Source organism: Schistosoma haematobium, chromosome 6 (assembly GCF_000699445.3).
Source record: "Schistosoma haematobium chromosome 6, whole genome shotgun sequence".
NCBI classification, from domain to species: Eukaryota; Metazoa; Platyhelminthes; class Trematoda; order Strigeidida; family Schistosomatidae; genus Schistosoma; species Schistosoma haematobium.
Genome location: NC_067201.1, coordinates 15,872,277 through 15,887,350, shown reverse-complemented (window position 1 = coordinate 15,887,350; position 15,074 = coordinate 15,872,277). Strand labels below are relative to the sequence as shown.

General features: G+C 32.5%; 1 protein-coding gene across 2 annotated transcripts in view; it reads right to left on the bottom strand.

The window, feature by feature from the left end:
- ERN1_1 (Serine/threonine-protein kinase/endoribonuclease IRE1) overlaps positions 1 to 14,718 on the bottom strand; it is a gene marked incomplete at its 5' end in the record, with an annotated part of 34,814 nt that extends 20,096 nt beyond the window's left edge. Inside the window, 11 exons of one of the 2 annotated variants that reach the window (XM_012937574.3) lie at positions 242 to 374; positions 2,053 to 2,628; positions 5,846 to 6,241; positions 8,193 to 8,472; positions 10,071 to 10,127; positions 10,579 to 10,637; positions 12,045 to 12,258; positions 14,153 to 14,298; positions 14,332 to 14,362; positions 14,402 to 14,498; positions 14,530 to 14,655. In XM_012937574.3, coding sequence (XP_012793028.2) covers positions 242 to 374; positions 2,053 to 2,628; positions 5,846 to 6,241; positions 8,193 to 8,472; positions 10,071 to 10,127; positions 10,579 to 10,637; positions 12,045 to 12,258; positions 14,153 to 14,298; positions 14,332 to 14,362; positions 14,402 to 14,498; positions 14,530 to 14,655 — 2,115 coding nt within the window. Of the gene's footprint in view, positions 1 to 241; positions 375 to 2,052; positions 2,629 to 5,845; positions 6,242 to 8,192; positions 8,473 to 10,070; positions 10,128 to 10,578; positions 10,638 to 12,044; positions 14,299 to 14,331; positions 14,363 to 14,401; positions 14,499 to 14,529 lie in introns of both variants that reach the window. The other variant, XM_051216949.1, reaches the window with a different exon arrangement.
- Positions 14,719 to 15,074: the final 356 nt, after the last annotated feature.

Genomic DNA, 15,074 nt, shown 5'->3' with positions numbered 1-15,074 from the left:
ATTATGCAGGTGATTCAACGGTGGCAGGTTAAGCAGGAGTAAGAACCTGCAATTTCAAGTGAATAAAAATTCAGTACTCTACTCTAATCACAAAACTACTGTCTTCCAGTGAATGAATATATAAGCATACTTGCACTCCAAAGACAGAAAGATATCAAAACAATACGTTGTTATATCTCATATTACAATACTTTGTTTCATCAAAAACAAAAGAACTAACTCACGATAAAAACCAACTTACTGTCCAATAACAACGAACTAAATGTGGATGCTGATGCTTTAACAATATGGCATGTTCACGACGCCAATGTTTTTCTAATAAAGGATGTCTTACAATACGTTTAACAGCGGTTTCATGTGGTCCATAAGTTCCACTTCATTAGAAAAGAAAAAAATTCCATCCATCCAGTTTAAGTTTTAACAAAAAAACATTTTCAAGAAAGCTAGTAAACATTGTAACGTAGCAGAGCTGTAATGTAATTTAAATTAGTTAACGAAACTGCAAAAACAGTGAATGCACACACACAGAATGACATGAATTCGTCTAAACAGAAACCAGAGAATTAATGACTCGGTAGTCAAGGTGTTCAACTTTCAAACACTAAGGCTCGACCCCCGCTCCACCAACTTCGGATTGGGCAACTGAGTACTAGTACTACTAGCCCTCAGTTGATGCCAATAACACTAATGTGTAGCTGGCAAATGAGCTGATGATAATTATAGGATTTATGTTTTAAAAATATTGGTACAAACTACTGTCATAACTTTATTAAACGTGTCTTGAAGAAACGGAAAACAATATACCAAATTGATATAATCGATTATAAACTTAAAAATACTAACAACAATGTCTTGACGAACAGTCAAACGAAGACAGAGCTTACAATCTAGGAGATACCTGCAAATATTTGCATTTAATTAAACAGAGACAATGATATCATGTGGAAATGAATCTTATACTTTGTTAGTCCGCACTTGTTTTGCAATATTTTAATACTTGGTAAATATAATCATGATGATAAAGCCTGAAATTTCATTTCACTAAAAACAAAGTAACTTGCTATTTCATTCGTAAAAATTGGCCTCTTATAGTAGTGACAATAAAAACGTCCCCATATTTTATGACTACTTACACAAAACAGAGATTGTTACAGAAAGATGAAGATATGCTTATTCCAAAGAATACTTAATGTGGCAAAAGTATACTATACTGACAGAGTCTAGTGAAGTTAAGAGTGACCATGACCACAACCTAACGGAATGCAGCCTTTGTGAAAGCGCTCTATATGACGAAAAGAAAGATAAATTCATTAAGGATCGCAAACCCTGACTCCTAAACCTAAAATTCTGGCGCAAACACTTTATTGCATAATAAAATGATCATCCAGACCATTCAAAATCCGAAATCCAAACAAAAATATGATATTTAACAACAAGACATTCCCTAAGTGTCTTTAAATGCACTAAAATTAAACACATTCTGCCTTGATTTTGATTGGCCGCTCAAGGCCATTAGTATAGTATACCTTTACTCTTAATATATAAAAAACCCGTAACATAAGCGACCTCAAAAAACGATCAATCAGAAATGAAAGTATAATCTATTGAATTTGTTATTCTTACTATGCTACGCCTCAACAGTACTCAGTGATGAATATCAAGCAATCAGTTTGAAATCTTAGTCAAAATTAGTTTCTAAGTACAGATTTATGTAACCAACCTCGAGTCATACTTGTGTGTGTGTGGAAAAGAGATCATTAAGCATCTAGTATTTTAGTGACTAGACCGCCGTGCAGTTTATTATTTTTATTCAACCACGCTTGTTTGTAATTTATCAGATGTAATTGTAAGATTAGCTGATAACTGGGAAATTATCATCAAGGTACGTTATATTAAGATCTGGAAAAAACAGGCTTCCGATTACTATTTTCAAAAATGATAATATTAAAAGTCCTGAGACTTAATATAAAGATTTATACCATATAAGCAAGTAACCATTATTATCAAGCAAATGAATAATTCAGTAAGTAGATTTATGAAATATATACTTACGCAAAAACCATAGTACCGTTTGCCCCATGACCTAAAACTTTGTTTAAATTAAAACGAATTGGTTCCGGTTGTCCAATTTCTTGTGCTGAACACCCAGCCCAACCACTAGAATCTGGTGTATCGAAGTGCGATGGAAGAAGACCTGCTACTATTGAACTTGTTTCTTGTGACAGATCCGTTTTTGTTTTAAGTGCACTTGTCGACAGACGACTATTTTTCATGTCGATATGTGTAGTGTACGATTTTGAAACGACATTGTATACAATATTAAAATTCTTACATATTGTTTTAAAGCTCGAAATGAATGTTAAACAGCTCATTGTATTAGATTTCACAAAATTGTTGATGAAATATACGAACACAGGAAGTATACACAAAACAGTGAAGAAAATTGACAGTAACCAAAATAATTTATTAGTAGGAGTAATCTTTGCATGTTTACCATCAGAATACTTGTCAATACCATTGATGTAAGTCTTGTTAACAGGTAAATCTCGTAATGTTGTAATTTTCGAAGAATTTACAGTTTCCGTTGGATGTGTTAGTGGACTAGGTGGAGGTACAATGACAGCCCACCTATTTTTTTCCCAAAATGAAAGAACCAAATACAAAGGACAAAATAAAGTGATGAATATTAAAAATCGGTTTACGGTCGACATTAAACATCGATATAATCCAAATGACTGTAAATTATTTAGGTACAGATTTATGTACCAGGTTCAGAGTTACATTTTCGCTGGAGTTAATAATACTGCTGGAATGTCTAGATAGAAAAAGGTAAAGTAGAGTCTGAGTTAGAGATAATAAATGGTTCAGAGTTAAGTGCTTCAGATGTATTACCAGAACTCGAAGGATACTTGAAACTGTTACGCGACAGAAGTTATTTTAAATCTGAGATCGTCGCGTACAGTAATTCATAATAACCATAGATATGGTTTATATATTTTGAAAAAAAAGAGACCGTTACAACACAAGTTTGAACTAGGTAAGAATTAAACAAGAAAATTATATAATTTATTAAATCACTCTTAAACACAGTCGTTAAATGTCCAATATCATCTTCTAGACAGATATAAAGTTATTATCCAATTATTAATAAATCAATCTCATCCCAATTGAACACATTTGATAAAATTAAGTTCAAACAGACAGGTAGCATATAGCCAAACAATACTAAACACAATTATCTCAGAGTTATTACACCAAAATATAAGCTGGATTTAATGATTATACTGTTTAACATGTTCCGTTCATTACTTCAAATGAGAATGAATTAGGAGGTAAACAAAAAATAGAAGCAAAATTAGGGTAATGTTTAGTTAATACATGTAATAGTTGAATAATCCACTGTTTCATGTTCTTAATTTGTTTAACTATGTAACCAAGACAACATAATATGAGATTTTTTGAAAATTTACATATACATATTTATTTTACAAGCAGATGTTTAAATATGAAACGATGAAATACAATGTGTGCAATAATTAAATTCATACAAATATAACTATACACACCTTTAGGGTATAATTTAACTATAAACAATTCCATTTAGTTAATTGTTACTTACAGTAATGAAATAAATAATAGTTTCTATTACCTGATCATCTGATAAACTCTTTCTTAAATATTCTCAATGTTAACAAATCATATAAATAAAACATTGTGGATAAACAGAGCTTAGTTTATAACATTATCAGTCAAATTAGTTTCCTCATGAGCTATATTACGTTTGATTGAGTTGATTTGCTTATATTTTTGAGTCATCTATTTTCCAACTGTATATATCTTTATTCTCCACTTCTTTTTTTTCACCTACATCATTACGCATGTTAACTGTATATGTGATGTATGAATGAGATTTCCTGAAAAACTTACGATCTATCAATCACAAAAATGATTAAATACCATCACAGTAGTTAGTATATTTTCCTCTTTTAATTTGATTGGTTCATTCACTATATTATATGATGAGAAAAAACGTTTATGGACTTAATAGAAATGGTCCAAAACTTCACTAGTGAATCTGCAGATAATCAATAGTGGGAACTTTTTTAGGTATGTACAACCAAATATTTACAGTTAAAATGTATAGTGAAGAGGAATTTATCGTAATACTGTGTATTTTGTGTTAAGAATATCCGAATACAATAAGACAATATACTATCAAAATGTTATGGCTATTAGTACATTTATTGTTATTAGATGTTTCAATTGAAATCGTAACAGTAACCATAGGAACGACTGATGATCACCTAAATATATATCTATATAATGACTGACTGAGGTAGATTTTGTCTTGTTGATTTTATTTGACGACGATAACGAAATGTGACTGCGCAATTAACTTATAAATATACATATATGTTTTGTTATCAGAATGGGGGTTTGTGGAGATTGTAGTCATTTAATAATTGAATTCGCTTTGATTAAATTGCGTTAGTGATAAAGAGATAAAATAGATCGAATTCTAATGTAACTAAGAGGTAGATTTTTCAGTAGACAAAAGATGATGGACGGATGCACAGCGGAGAGACATTACTACCTGAATCAGCTAAAAACGTTATGATTGTCTATCCTGCTTCTATGTTTAATAGGGTTTTAGAACCTTCCAGAAGCCCAAAGCCGTCTGAAATGGTATAAATACTCTCGAATTTCTGCCCATAAACTAACCTTGTAGTAAAAAACACTCCACATTTTGCACCTATTATCTCATGTTCACGTTTTTGTGTAGATTTAGTATGAGGTTATTAGAAGAGCTTAGGAAACGGATTCAAGCGTTCAGTCAGATTTATCAATAAAATACTGTGTTTGCTTTATTAAACGTGAAACTCATATTTTAAGTGGGTTTATCGCAGACCGTTCAAACAACATGGTATTTCCTTGAAAGATCTCTAAAAAATCCAAAATAAAGTTCGACTAGGTCGGTAAAACGATTCAAGAATAGAGCACTTGTACACAGGCAAACAGTATTGATCAAAATCTTCAAACCGAAAGAATGAATTCAAAGATATCTCTGCAACTTTTAAACGGGAAAAGGAACTTGACTAATTTACGATAACATTTCTAAAAATCATTGTAATTTGATGTTAATAATTAATAACCATATGTTTACCGTAGACTTCTGCTAACCTAATGGACATTTATTTCTGAGCAGAGATTACTTAGTCACTTTTTTTTGCTAAGTTGTGATTCAGTCATTAAATGGATTTGGTTTTTAACCAATAGGTTATGGGTTCAAACTCCCACATCATTTATTTTTGTTTCAACTGACATTTTGAGAAATGTGAAGTTTAAAGGCGAGTACACCAAACGTATAATCGGTTGGTTAGTGAGTCGTATAGATTCAGAGTAAGATAAGCTATTTACAGTTAAAACAAATCTCGGGGATTCTCGAATATACTTATACTGAAGAATTATGGCATAAAATGACTCAACAGCAAACAATTGTAAGCACCAGTGTTTAAAAGATTGTGATATATAAGGTGAAAACAAACCGTGATTAACCGGTGAACGAAGACAGACGATTTCCATCTGTATCAATTAAAAGAAACTATTGTGTCTCAGTAAATACTTGTTATCAATATTCGGTTTTCGACGGCTAATCAAATAACTGGGTCGAATGTATCAAGTGATCAAGTATGGTGAACTACTGACCTAGTGCCCGGTCAGTTTAGCATTTTTTAGCCTTACTCATCTGATTATTTAGTTAATGTCTAGTGTTCAAATCTCATACTTCATTTATAACAGACTGAATGAAATGTACACATATACGGCAATGATTTATCCAACTTACATTGTAGACGAGTCCGATGATGATATGGACGGTAAACGCTTTAATCGTTTGCCACGTTTCAGTGTAGACATTGGTTGGTCATCAATACGATTATCATCCCATGATGATGTTTTTTTATAACTTGTAGGTAATTCATATAAACCGATTAGACCAGTTGGCCAATTATCTTTGTGATTATTATAATTATTATTATTATGATTATTTGTATCAGTAGTAATTGTAGTCTTAGTAGTAGTAGTTTGTTGATTATTATCCATGACAATTAAATTTTTCGGACCTTCCAACATATACATTTCAGATGCTCTACGTAAACCACGTATTCGTAATGTAGCCTCTGCTAGACACATCAAAGCATAAACTGGAGTTGATTTTGAACGTCCAATATATAATGAAGGTCTGCAAAACCATAAAATAATTGAAATATCTCGTTATACTCAAAATTATTAATGAATCTAAAAGTAAACAATTATTTGTATATAATATTCACAGTTGACAGACTAAATGTTTACCATTTATGGTAGCTTATTTGACTTCAGTGAAATACAGATCCTCATTAACGAACGTACAAATCCAAAATCGAATTAGCATACCAAAAGACTCAAAGTATAAGTTAATAAGTGTATTTATACGCAGTTCGAATAGAGAATGGATAGAATAAATAAGTAGATAGACAAATACATACCGACAAGCGTACATATAAAACGTATATGAGTAAAGGATACAATTAATCATATGAGTAAGTATAAAATAACGAATAGTATGGCGATTACGCAAATGTTTGTTTTAATATTTTACATTGTTCAAATAATTAGATTAGTATTCTAGGTAAACAACCTGAGTGATTATCGAATCGGTCCTAAAAATATTTCATGACGACTACCTTGATCCATTGAACATCTAAATACAGTGCAGGTATGTCCAACCACTTAGACCAGTGGTCACATCACAACTTGATCGACAGAATTCGATCAATACTAAAGGGATAAATAAACATGACACTCATTACTACTCTGTAATCAATCAATCAATCAATCGTATATGGTGCAATACAGTGTAAGCACAAAAAGCTCATAGGAAATTTAAAGGTATGAAGTCCGTTTTTCATTTTATCCCAATAATTCACAAATAAAGGTCTGTACTAATTATAATATTGAAATCATTTTAACATGGCAAAACTAGGTTGTAATGAATTAATGCATTAAAATAATACTTTTATGTGTAAAAATGAAGTCCTTATGTGAGTTGACAAACCCCGCTAGTATATCGTTGGTTCTCATACTATGATAAGATTATATATATCGCGGGTAGGATCTAGCACAGATGCGCATTTATTTAGATCGTTAAAACCTCGGTCAGTAATGCGAGAGAAGATTAACATAATTAGCAAAACAATACGGACATAGTTTAAGAAGAATGGGAAGTAATAGATAATATTGAAACCTCAGTAATAAAGAAAGATTTAAGAACGAGTAAAGTAAACCACTGGGAGAAATTTCAAGCTACGTCTTCTAACACATTCAACTGTAGACGATGGTTACCAAATGCAAACCAGGCAGGAAGTCAATGTTCGCTTACACAGGTAAGACCAACTGTCGATGACTTTATAGACTGATCCTGTGTTCTAACTTGACGACTCCTAACGTTTCCTAACCTACCAATATACCAGCTAGAATTGAGCTTTAAAGTAGGCAGTGTTTTAATAAGTATAACGCATGTCCCAAATATATCGGTCAGTTACGCTTTAAAACCTATATAGCTCAGACGAAAGTTTTACCAAACTCGAGCAATGATTAGAAGAAACCCGCTGTCGTGAATAATTACTAGGGAACATGTTTTTGACCTAGAACAGTCAATTTCTCCAACAATAAACTAATACAGAGTTAAGTAGTATACCTGTCGTTCAGTTGTTGATGGATATTACATCAACAGGAGGATGTAGTTGAATGCTTAGACTTCCTTAAAATAATATAAGTAAATTTAAGGAGAGAAATGTGGTAGGATTCATATCTTTTAAACATCATTTCTTGATCATACTTGTTACAATATCGAGTATTTATCTCGTCAACCAGTATTAATTGGAGAGTCGAAAAAAGTTCTAAAAATACTGAAAATCACTCAGCTATCGTAGCCATTGAGAATCGGCTCTTGATTTAAATGATCAGAAAAAAACAAGTCTACACCACAACAAAAAGAGAAAAGAGAAAATTTTCAGTAACATAATATTACTTAATTTGATTATAAACGTGATGAGTTTACAACAAAATTTAACGGATATATACAATTACAAAATCAGTTATAACTACGATGTTCTATACAAATATAAAAAATTATTAAGATTAGGACGTACGCTAAATCTAATGTTCCATTAAATTTCGCTTCCAATTCATCATAAATTTGGTCATCTGTAGGATTTGTCATATTATGTAGATCTAATGCATAAGTTGTAAATGCGATACGTCTAAGGATTCGTGGTAATTTAGCTGTCTCTTTTATGGATTCCTTGTTATTGCTATTAATGTTATTATTGGTGTTTTCGTTCGTTGCATCAACACTAGATGATGAATCAGACGGTGACCATAATGCATACATGCCGATTACAGGAGATGATAACGGTAGACTCCATATTACTGGGGAAGAAAAGATACATAAAATCGAATACATCAAAATCTGAAAGTATTAATGACAATAAAATAAAGAGTTTAAGGGAATGAATAGTTTTACTAACGTATATACTATCCGACAAACACGTTACTGATCCATCTGATGAATCCCTAATAAGACAAAGTGAGCGCCTTATGTTTTACTGTTAGTCACATACTGAAATACGCTAAAAACTTGTAACACAACGCTATATAAAAGCAATATGTTTAGGCTACCCATATGGTAACAAAGACTGATCACTTGGAGTCCTGAATATGGACAACTGTAAACTAAAATCACTTACCAACAGATTGCTTATCAATAAATATAGTTGCGAACTACAAACATACTAGATTAGGGTCACTTTCAATCACCAAAAATAGGATTCGTAAGTCGAATAGATATTTATTTTATCATTAAAATATCTAAAATTATCCGAATTTTCTAAAAGTTGAGTATTTTTGGAACTAGTGATTCGAGTAAGTTTTAAATGCTGGAAATTAGGTGAAGATAAGAAATAACTGGAATGTAAAAGTCAGCATTAAAAATGTCCAAATAATACAATTATGATGATTCGATATCGCTAATCTGATTAACAGTTGCTACTGATTAGTGTGATTACTTGTTCATTTATAGGTGTTATAAAAATTCATGCAACATGTCTTGGTGCATTGAATGATATTATATGATTACGTTGAGTTTTAAATTACAAAGTGGGATCTCATAACCTAACCCCATTTTTATCTAAGAGACTTGGCTTTTGGTAGCCTAAGATGACTCTAGAGCTCTCACTATTACTTGGTAAGATATTCTGTATTGTTTAGTAAGAAAGAAAATATAGTCGAAGCAGAAACTAAATCCAAATAAGCTGTGAAATAACCAAGAATCTTCTAGGATAGATATGTTAATTTGCAAAAGTATATAGTTGAATTTACTCAATTAAACTCCTTGAACATACAATCAACATATCGAAAATCCACATATGTGACGACGTCTGAGAAACGTCTTTTAAAATTTGTGGAGCTCAACTACATCAAGAGTGAGACATTTACTTAAAGTTGGCAGTGGAAAAATGTCCCGTTATGATACGAATTAAATTAAACATGACAATATGGACCGTTCATCCATGAGGTAGAAATTTCTGTATGTTAGATTTCAACTCATGCCGTATTGTGTTAGGAACAACTATATTGTAAAACCAATGTAGACCCATCTACAGGCTATTAATTGCACTCAGGCTAATGCTATAACTTAAGTGTCAACTGAATGGGTTCAAATCCATGGTGCAATAATTAAAATTGGAGTGCCTGAAAATGGAGCCTTACATATAACACATAACTAATATTGAAGTAACATGAAGAGTAAAGTTCTGAATTAATATCGATTGATACAGTGAAGCCATATAATATGTCTAATCATTATGTGGAATGTCAGGTGAAGCAGAGAGTGCAGAAAAGCATTTGGCATCCAGACTTCCTACATATGATTACTAAGTGGAGTTAACTGAAACTATTTACGGTAGCTCATAGTACATTTACTCTAAAATGTGCAAGTTTGGTAAAAAATATATACTTTGTCAACTTACACTTAGACCCTTCAAAGGTCAATAAGGCCGGTTGAGTAATAGCAACGTGCTGTAAATCTGTTAGATAACAGTGAAAATTAAAAGTGATGTAAATGTTCAAAATTACAAAATTAATAGCAAGTAAACAAATGTTTATATTAAATCTTCATCAAGCTTCACTCTAATATATAATAATTCTTAGGTGCACATATGAATAATATGAAACCAATCAATATACTTTATGAGTTAATGAAAATATGGAAGGATTATCTGACCAGGGTGGAAAGATTCATAACGAAGCTAATAATTTCACTATACTAAAGGATTATTTTTTTTCTAGTCTTTGTTGTGGCCGACTGAATCTTTCTTAACTTAAACGAATCATGCACTAAAAGTTTCTAGGTTTTCCGATGTTGATTACTGTTTAACCAATCCAAATTTACCACAATTTCACCTATTTACTAAAAATGGCAATTTGAATAATGTAACAATTAAAAATTAATTACAAACGATAATATTTTTTACGAACCATAATTTTGTAAATCTGCTTCTGTATGAGAGGCGAACGTATTGTAAGTGATATTAAGCCTAGTAAAAAGAACAGAGAAAAAAGAATAAGAACTAAATAGATGACCATAAGAACTGATTATTAAAAAACTCAACAGCATAAAGTAATGCTTAGAATCAAGCAAACCTAAAGCTGTTACTGATATTAACAAGATCACTAATTAATACTTTAAATATTTTGAAGAGTATAGAAAACCATTGAGAACTTTCACCAACAGGTAGTCGTATCTCCTTCTTAAATCATAAAATTCTATTTTAACATGTATCGCAAACATCATTATAAGTGGTTAAACAAAATCATGCTAACTCACTGACTTGACTGTCGCATACGGATTATAACATACCGCTTGAATTTATTTACTTCAGCACAAAATCCCAATCTACTGAATTAAAGTTATGGTTTACTTCGCAAGGTTTTAGTGACCAAAAAGTTTAGTTTATACATAGGTGTAGTGTGTCATTTCCTCTTAGTGTTGATCGATAAAGTTGGAATGTGGTCACTAGCGTGAGTGACTCGACATAATGTGCACTATGTTTAGATGTTAGGCGGTGGAATTCGAGAAGCACCAAAAGGACTAGACAAATATGAAACTGATTATTACTGGGTGATCAATCAGTTGTAAATATCTCAGTCCTACGTAAGGACAGTTTCATATCCTGAACAGCTCAATGGTAATATTTTGGACTGTGAAGCTGAGTGATGCAAGTTCGAGTTCACCGGGGTGCATAAGCCCCTCAGAAATTATGGGTAAATCTTGTTGGGGAATGCTAAATAGTCCGAAACCTAGGTCCAAGATTTTCCACCAACTATATCAAATTACCTAGCAGATGTACAGTCCATATGAACAGCTGTACGCAGTTTTCAAGTTATATATCTTTTATTCCACTTTAAAATAATTTGAATGTATCGGTGATCACATAAATTATTACCAAACAGTTAAAATAATAAGCTAATGTTTAAGTCAACTACATTCAGCTGAAAAACAACTGTTGGTTGTCATAGCTAATCTCACATTACAAATGGACCCGTGCTATATAACTGCGGAAACATTATTAAATATAAAATAATAGTAAATAACCGTAAGAAGGACGAAAAAGAAATTGGGAATGCGAAGTCAAAAAAAAATGAATGTATTTACGCACTACTGAAATCAATTTCTAACAATATTAAATTTTCGGATTTATTATTTTGAGTGTTTTATGAATCCAAATAAATAAACACTTTCCAAACAACTCAAAACGAATGTTGATAACTATGAGGATTTTTATACCTTGTTAGTGCTTAAAATACTGCTCTGGGCCAGCAATCAACAATGATTAATAAAAATAGTCAGTATATGCATAATATAGACACCAATCACCAAGATACTTTAAATTCAAAATTATGTTCATCGCATACTACTATATGGGTTAACAATGATAACTCACCTCACCAAACCAGTAAAACGATCACGAAGTACTAGGTTATATTGAGTTCTTCCAAGGTTGATTATATCAATCTCTTCTTCAGTAGAATTTTTCAGTTTGTCAACATTCTCATTATTAAACGAAGTTGGGCACCTATCCACGTAATTTTGAAATATTGACTCGAAAATTTTCCCTGAATTCATATCCACAGAGGTCCAAAAGTCCGATTTAGAACCTTATCAGTAAATATAATGACATAGGCAAGCATTTTTAGATACAACTTACTTTGCTAAGAAAAGACAACCGAATTACTTCTAGCTGACTTACTAATTTATTGAACTGAGAGAGTTTCTGTGATATCGTCTCTTCGTTCCATTCACCCATAACTTAATTTATATATTCATGTCATAGACCTCATCACACGAACTATTTACTCCACTACCATCCAAACTCATATATCCTGACATTACATCTTCGCAAACAATATTTAAAATTAAACAATTAACATGACAGCACAAGCTAGTCGATAAGATTCAAAAACGTTACGACAGGATTGGAGGAGAAAGGACCAATGCCGTCAGATTGAAAAGAATGATACCTCATCAAGATGACAAAGAAAGATCTCAGCAATTGTGAAAACTACAGAGGCATCACACTACAATCAGTACTAGAAAAAGTTTTCAACAGCAGTAATTAAACTGAATAAAATATTCAGTAGACGCTTAACTCCGAGATCAACAGGCTGAATTCCATAAGAATCGGTCGTACACAAGCTAAATCTCAACACCACGATCATTGTTGAAGAGTCAATTGAAAAGAACTGGTCACTATAAATCGAATTCTTTGATTATGGGAACGTGTCTAACAGTATGGACAGAACCCTACAGAACCTTGTTTGACACTATGGTTTACCTAGGAAGATCGTCAGAATCATACGGAATTTATACGACAGACTACACTGTAAAGTGGTGCGTGGAGATGAATTCCAAGTGAGGACCGGTGAATGATGATGGCTGGTGGAGAAGTAAAGAGAAAGCTAGCGGCTGTCAGACCAAGATCTGACACCAATCCATGAAGTCGTTGACTGTTGATGTGAGTCCTGATTGTTGATGGAGATTATCTGGTTGGAGTCCATACGATTACTGTGATCAGTGGTAGGAGACATTTAGTGACATGACTAAGATGCATTCACTCTATCGACTTCTAGATGTGCAAAATGACTATAATCCACAAATTTAATAATTCTCTGACCATAATCTTTATCTCTAATCTTTTTAACTACAATCAATATTAAAATTGCTATTGCTTTTAAATTCACCTCGATAATTTCATCACTCTGTAATGTGTTGTAAAAAATTGAAGCTGTGTTTATGTCCCACGTTCTAACTTTTCTTATGAAAGATAACGTCATCAACTATAATGAGGGAGAAGAAAGACGTTAGTTACTTCTCTGGAAAAATGTGTTCATATGAATGAGAAGCGAAATTAACTGATATCACATTTACCTGATAAGTACGTTAATATGCTAGACGGATTAGGAGCATGACATTACTTCAGATAAAAAACCTCAATAAGTGATTTTTGAAACCGCATCTTACAGAGGTAGTTAGAAGTGAGTCATATAACAACAATCGGTAGAAATACAAGATCAGCAATGTGAACTTAATCACAGACCACAAGTATGATGCTGAGGATTCAAAATAGATATTTATACATTTTTCCAGTACAGTTGAGAAGGGTGTCCATAAACAACGTAGAACGATTTAGGCGTAGATTACTTAATTCATGGACTAATAAATGTGTGAAACACATTACTGATTTTTCTGGCCACATAAGAAAATACCGACAAATAAAATAAATGAATATGATTCCGAAGTACATACAACAGGAAAACGCTAGTTAGGTTATATCAGTAGAAAACAGTTTGGGCCCCCAGGAAGCAGTACTTGCTATTCCCAAAAAGGCGTTATTATTTGCAAGATTACCAAAAATGAGAACAGTAACTCAGGTAACTATAGAAAAAATAAAACATTTCATGAAATAATGACTTAATGAAATGCTAATCTCCCATTTTAGATAAGCCTTGAGGAACTTTGAGGTTCTACCGGTTAGCAAATAAAACCAATTACCGAGAGATAAGAAGTTTTTGTAGTATGCAGGAGAACGTCGAACGTGCCCCATGATGGAATGATCCAACAGTTGAAATAAGAATTCTGAGACTGAACTTGCATATTCGTAGAGAGAACCGCTAATTGGATCTACAATCAGTAATGGCCTACAGAAGGCTCTAGAAAGGTATTTAACCTACCCATTGTCATAACTCGCGCTAAGAGCAGAGGCTAAAACAACAGGATGAAGAGAATTAAGAAAAAGCATACCAGAGTCAAACTTCCACTTTACATGTCCAGAGCGTCTATGAACACATAGAATTTCGCCTCCCAAAGTATGGATAAGTATATAAGAATCATTAGGAATCTGAACAGTATATATATGCTAAAACAGCTACCTTGCTTAGTTTCAAAGAATGCGAGTATTCATAATCATGATTTCTGGTTGTACAAATAATTGCTATGAAGTATATGGCTGTCAATATATAGACTTTTATAAAGAGCACGCTTATACGAATTCCCATGTTTTGAGAGCCATCTGTTTTACCTTACGTGACCCAGAGCTTTGAAAATACCGCTAAATCTATTTCACTATCCAATATCTAACATATTCAGTGACTTTGACATGAACAAGTATACACTATTTGCTTTTCTTTCTCTAGCTTATTGTTGCTTCAGATTTGTCCCAGTCTTTTAGTGATGTTCAGTGGATGGTGTTTTAGATGCTCAAATGCCCTAGTTCTAGTCTGTTTTGTAGCTAGTTGTGGCGTTGTATATCTTGTTGAGTAATCGAATGGGTTTGTCTTAGTGTAGTCAAGCTTCTGGAATCAGGAGCTACCATACCTCCAAGTAGAGGTTTGATTGGCTGCGATGTAGGGAGAAGTGGAAAAAATTAGGATGTAAACAGAAGTTGATTGTCTCAAAAAGTAAATAAATTGATTAC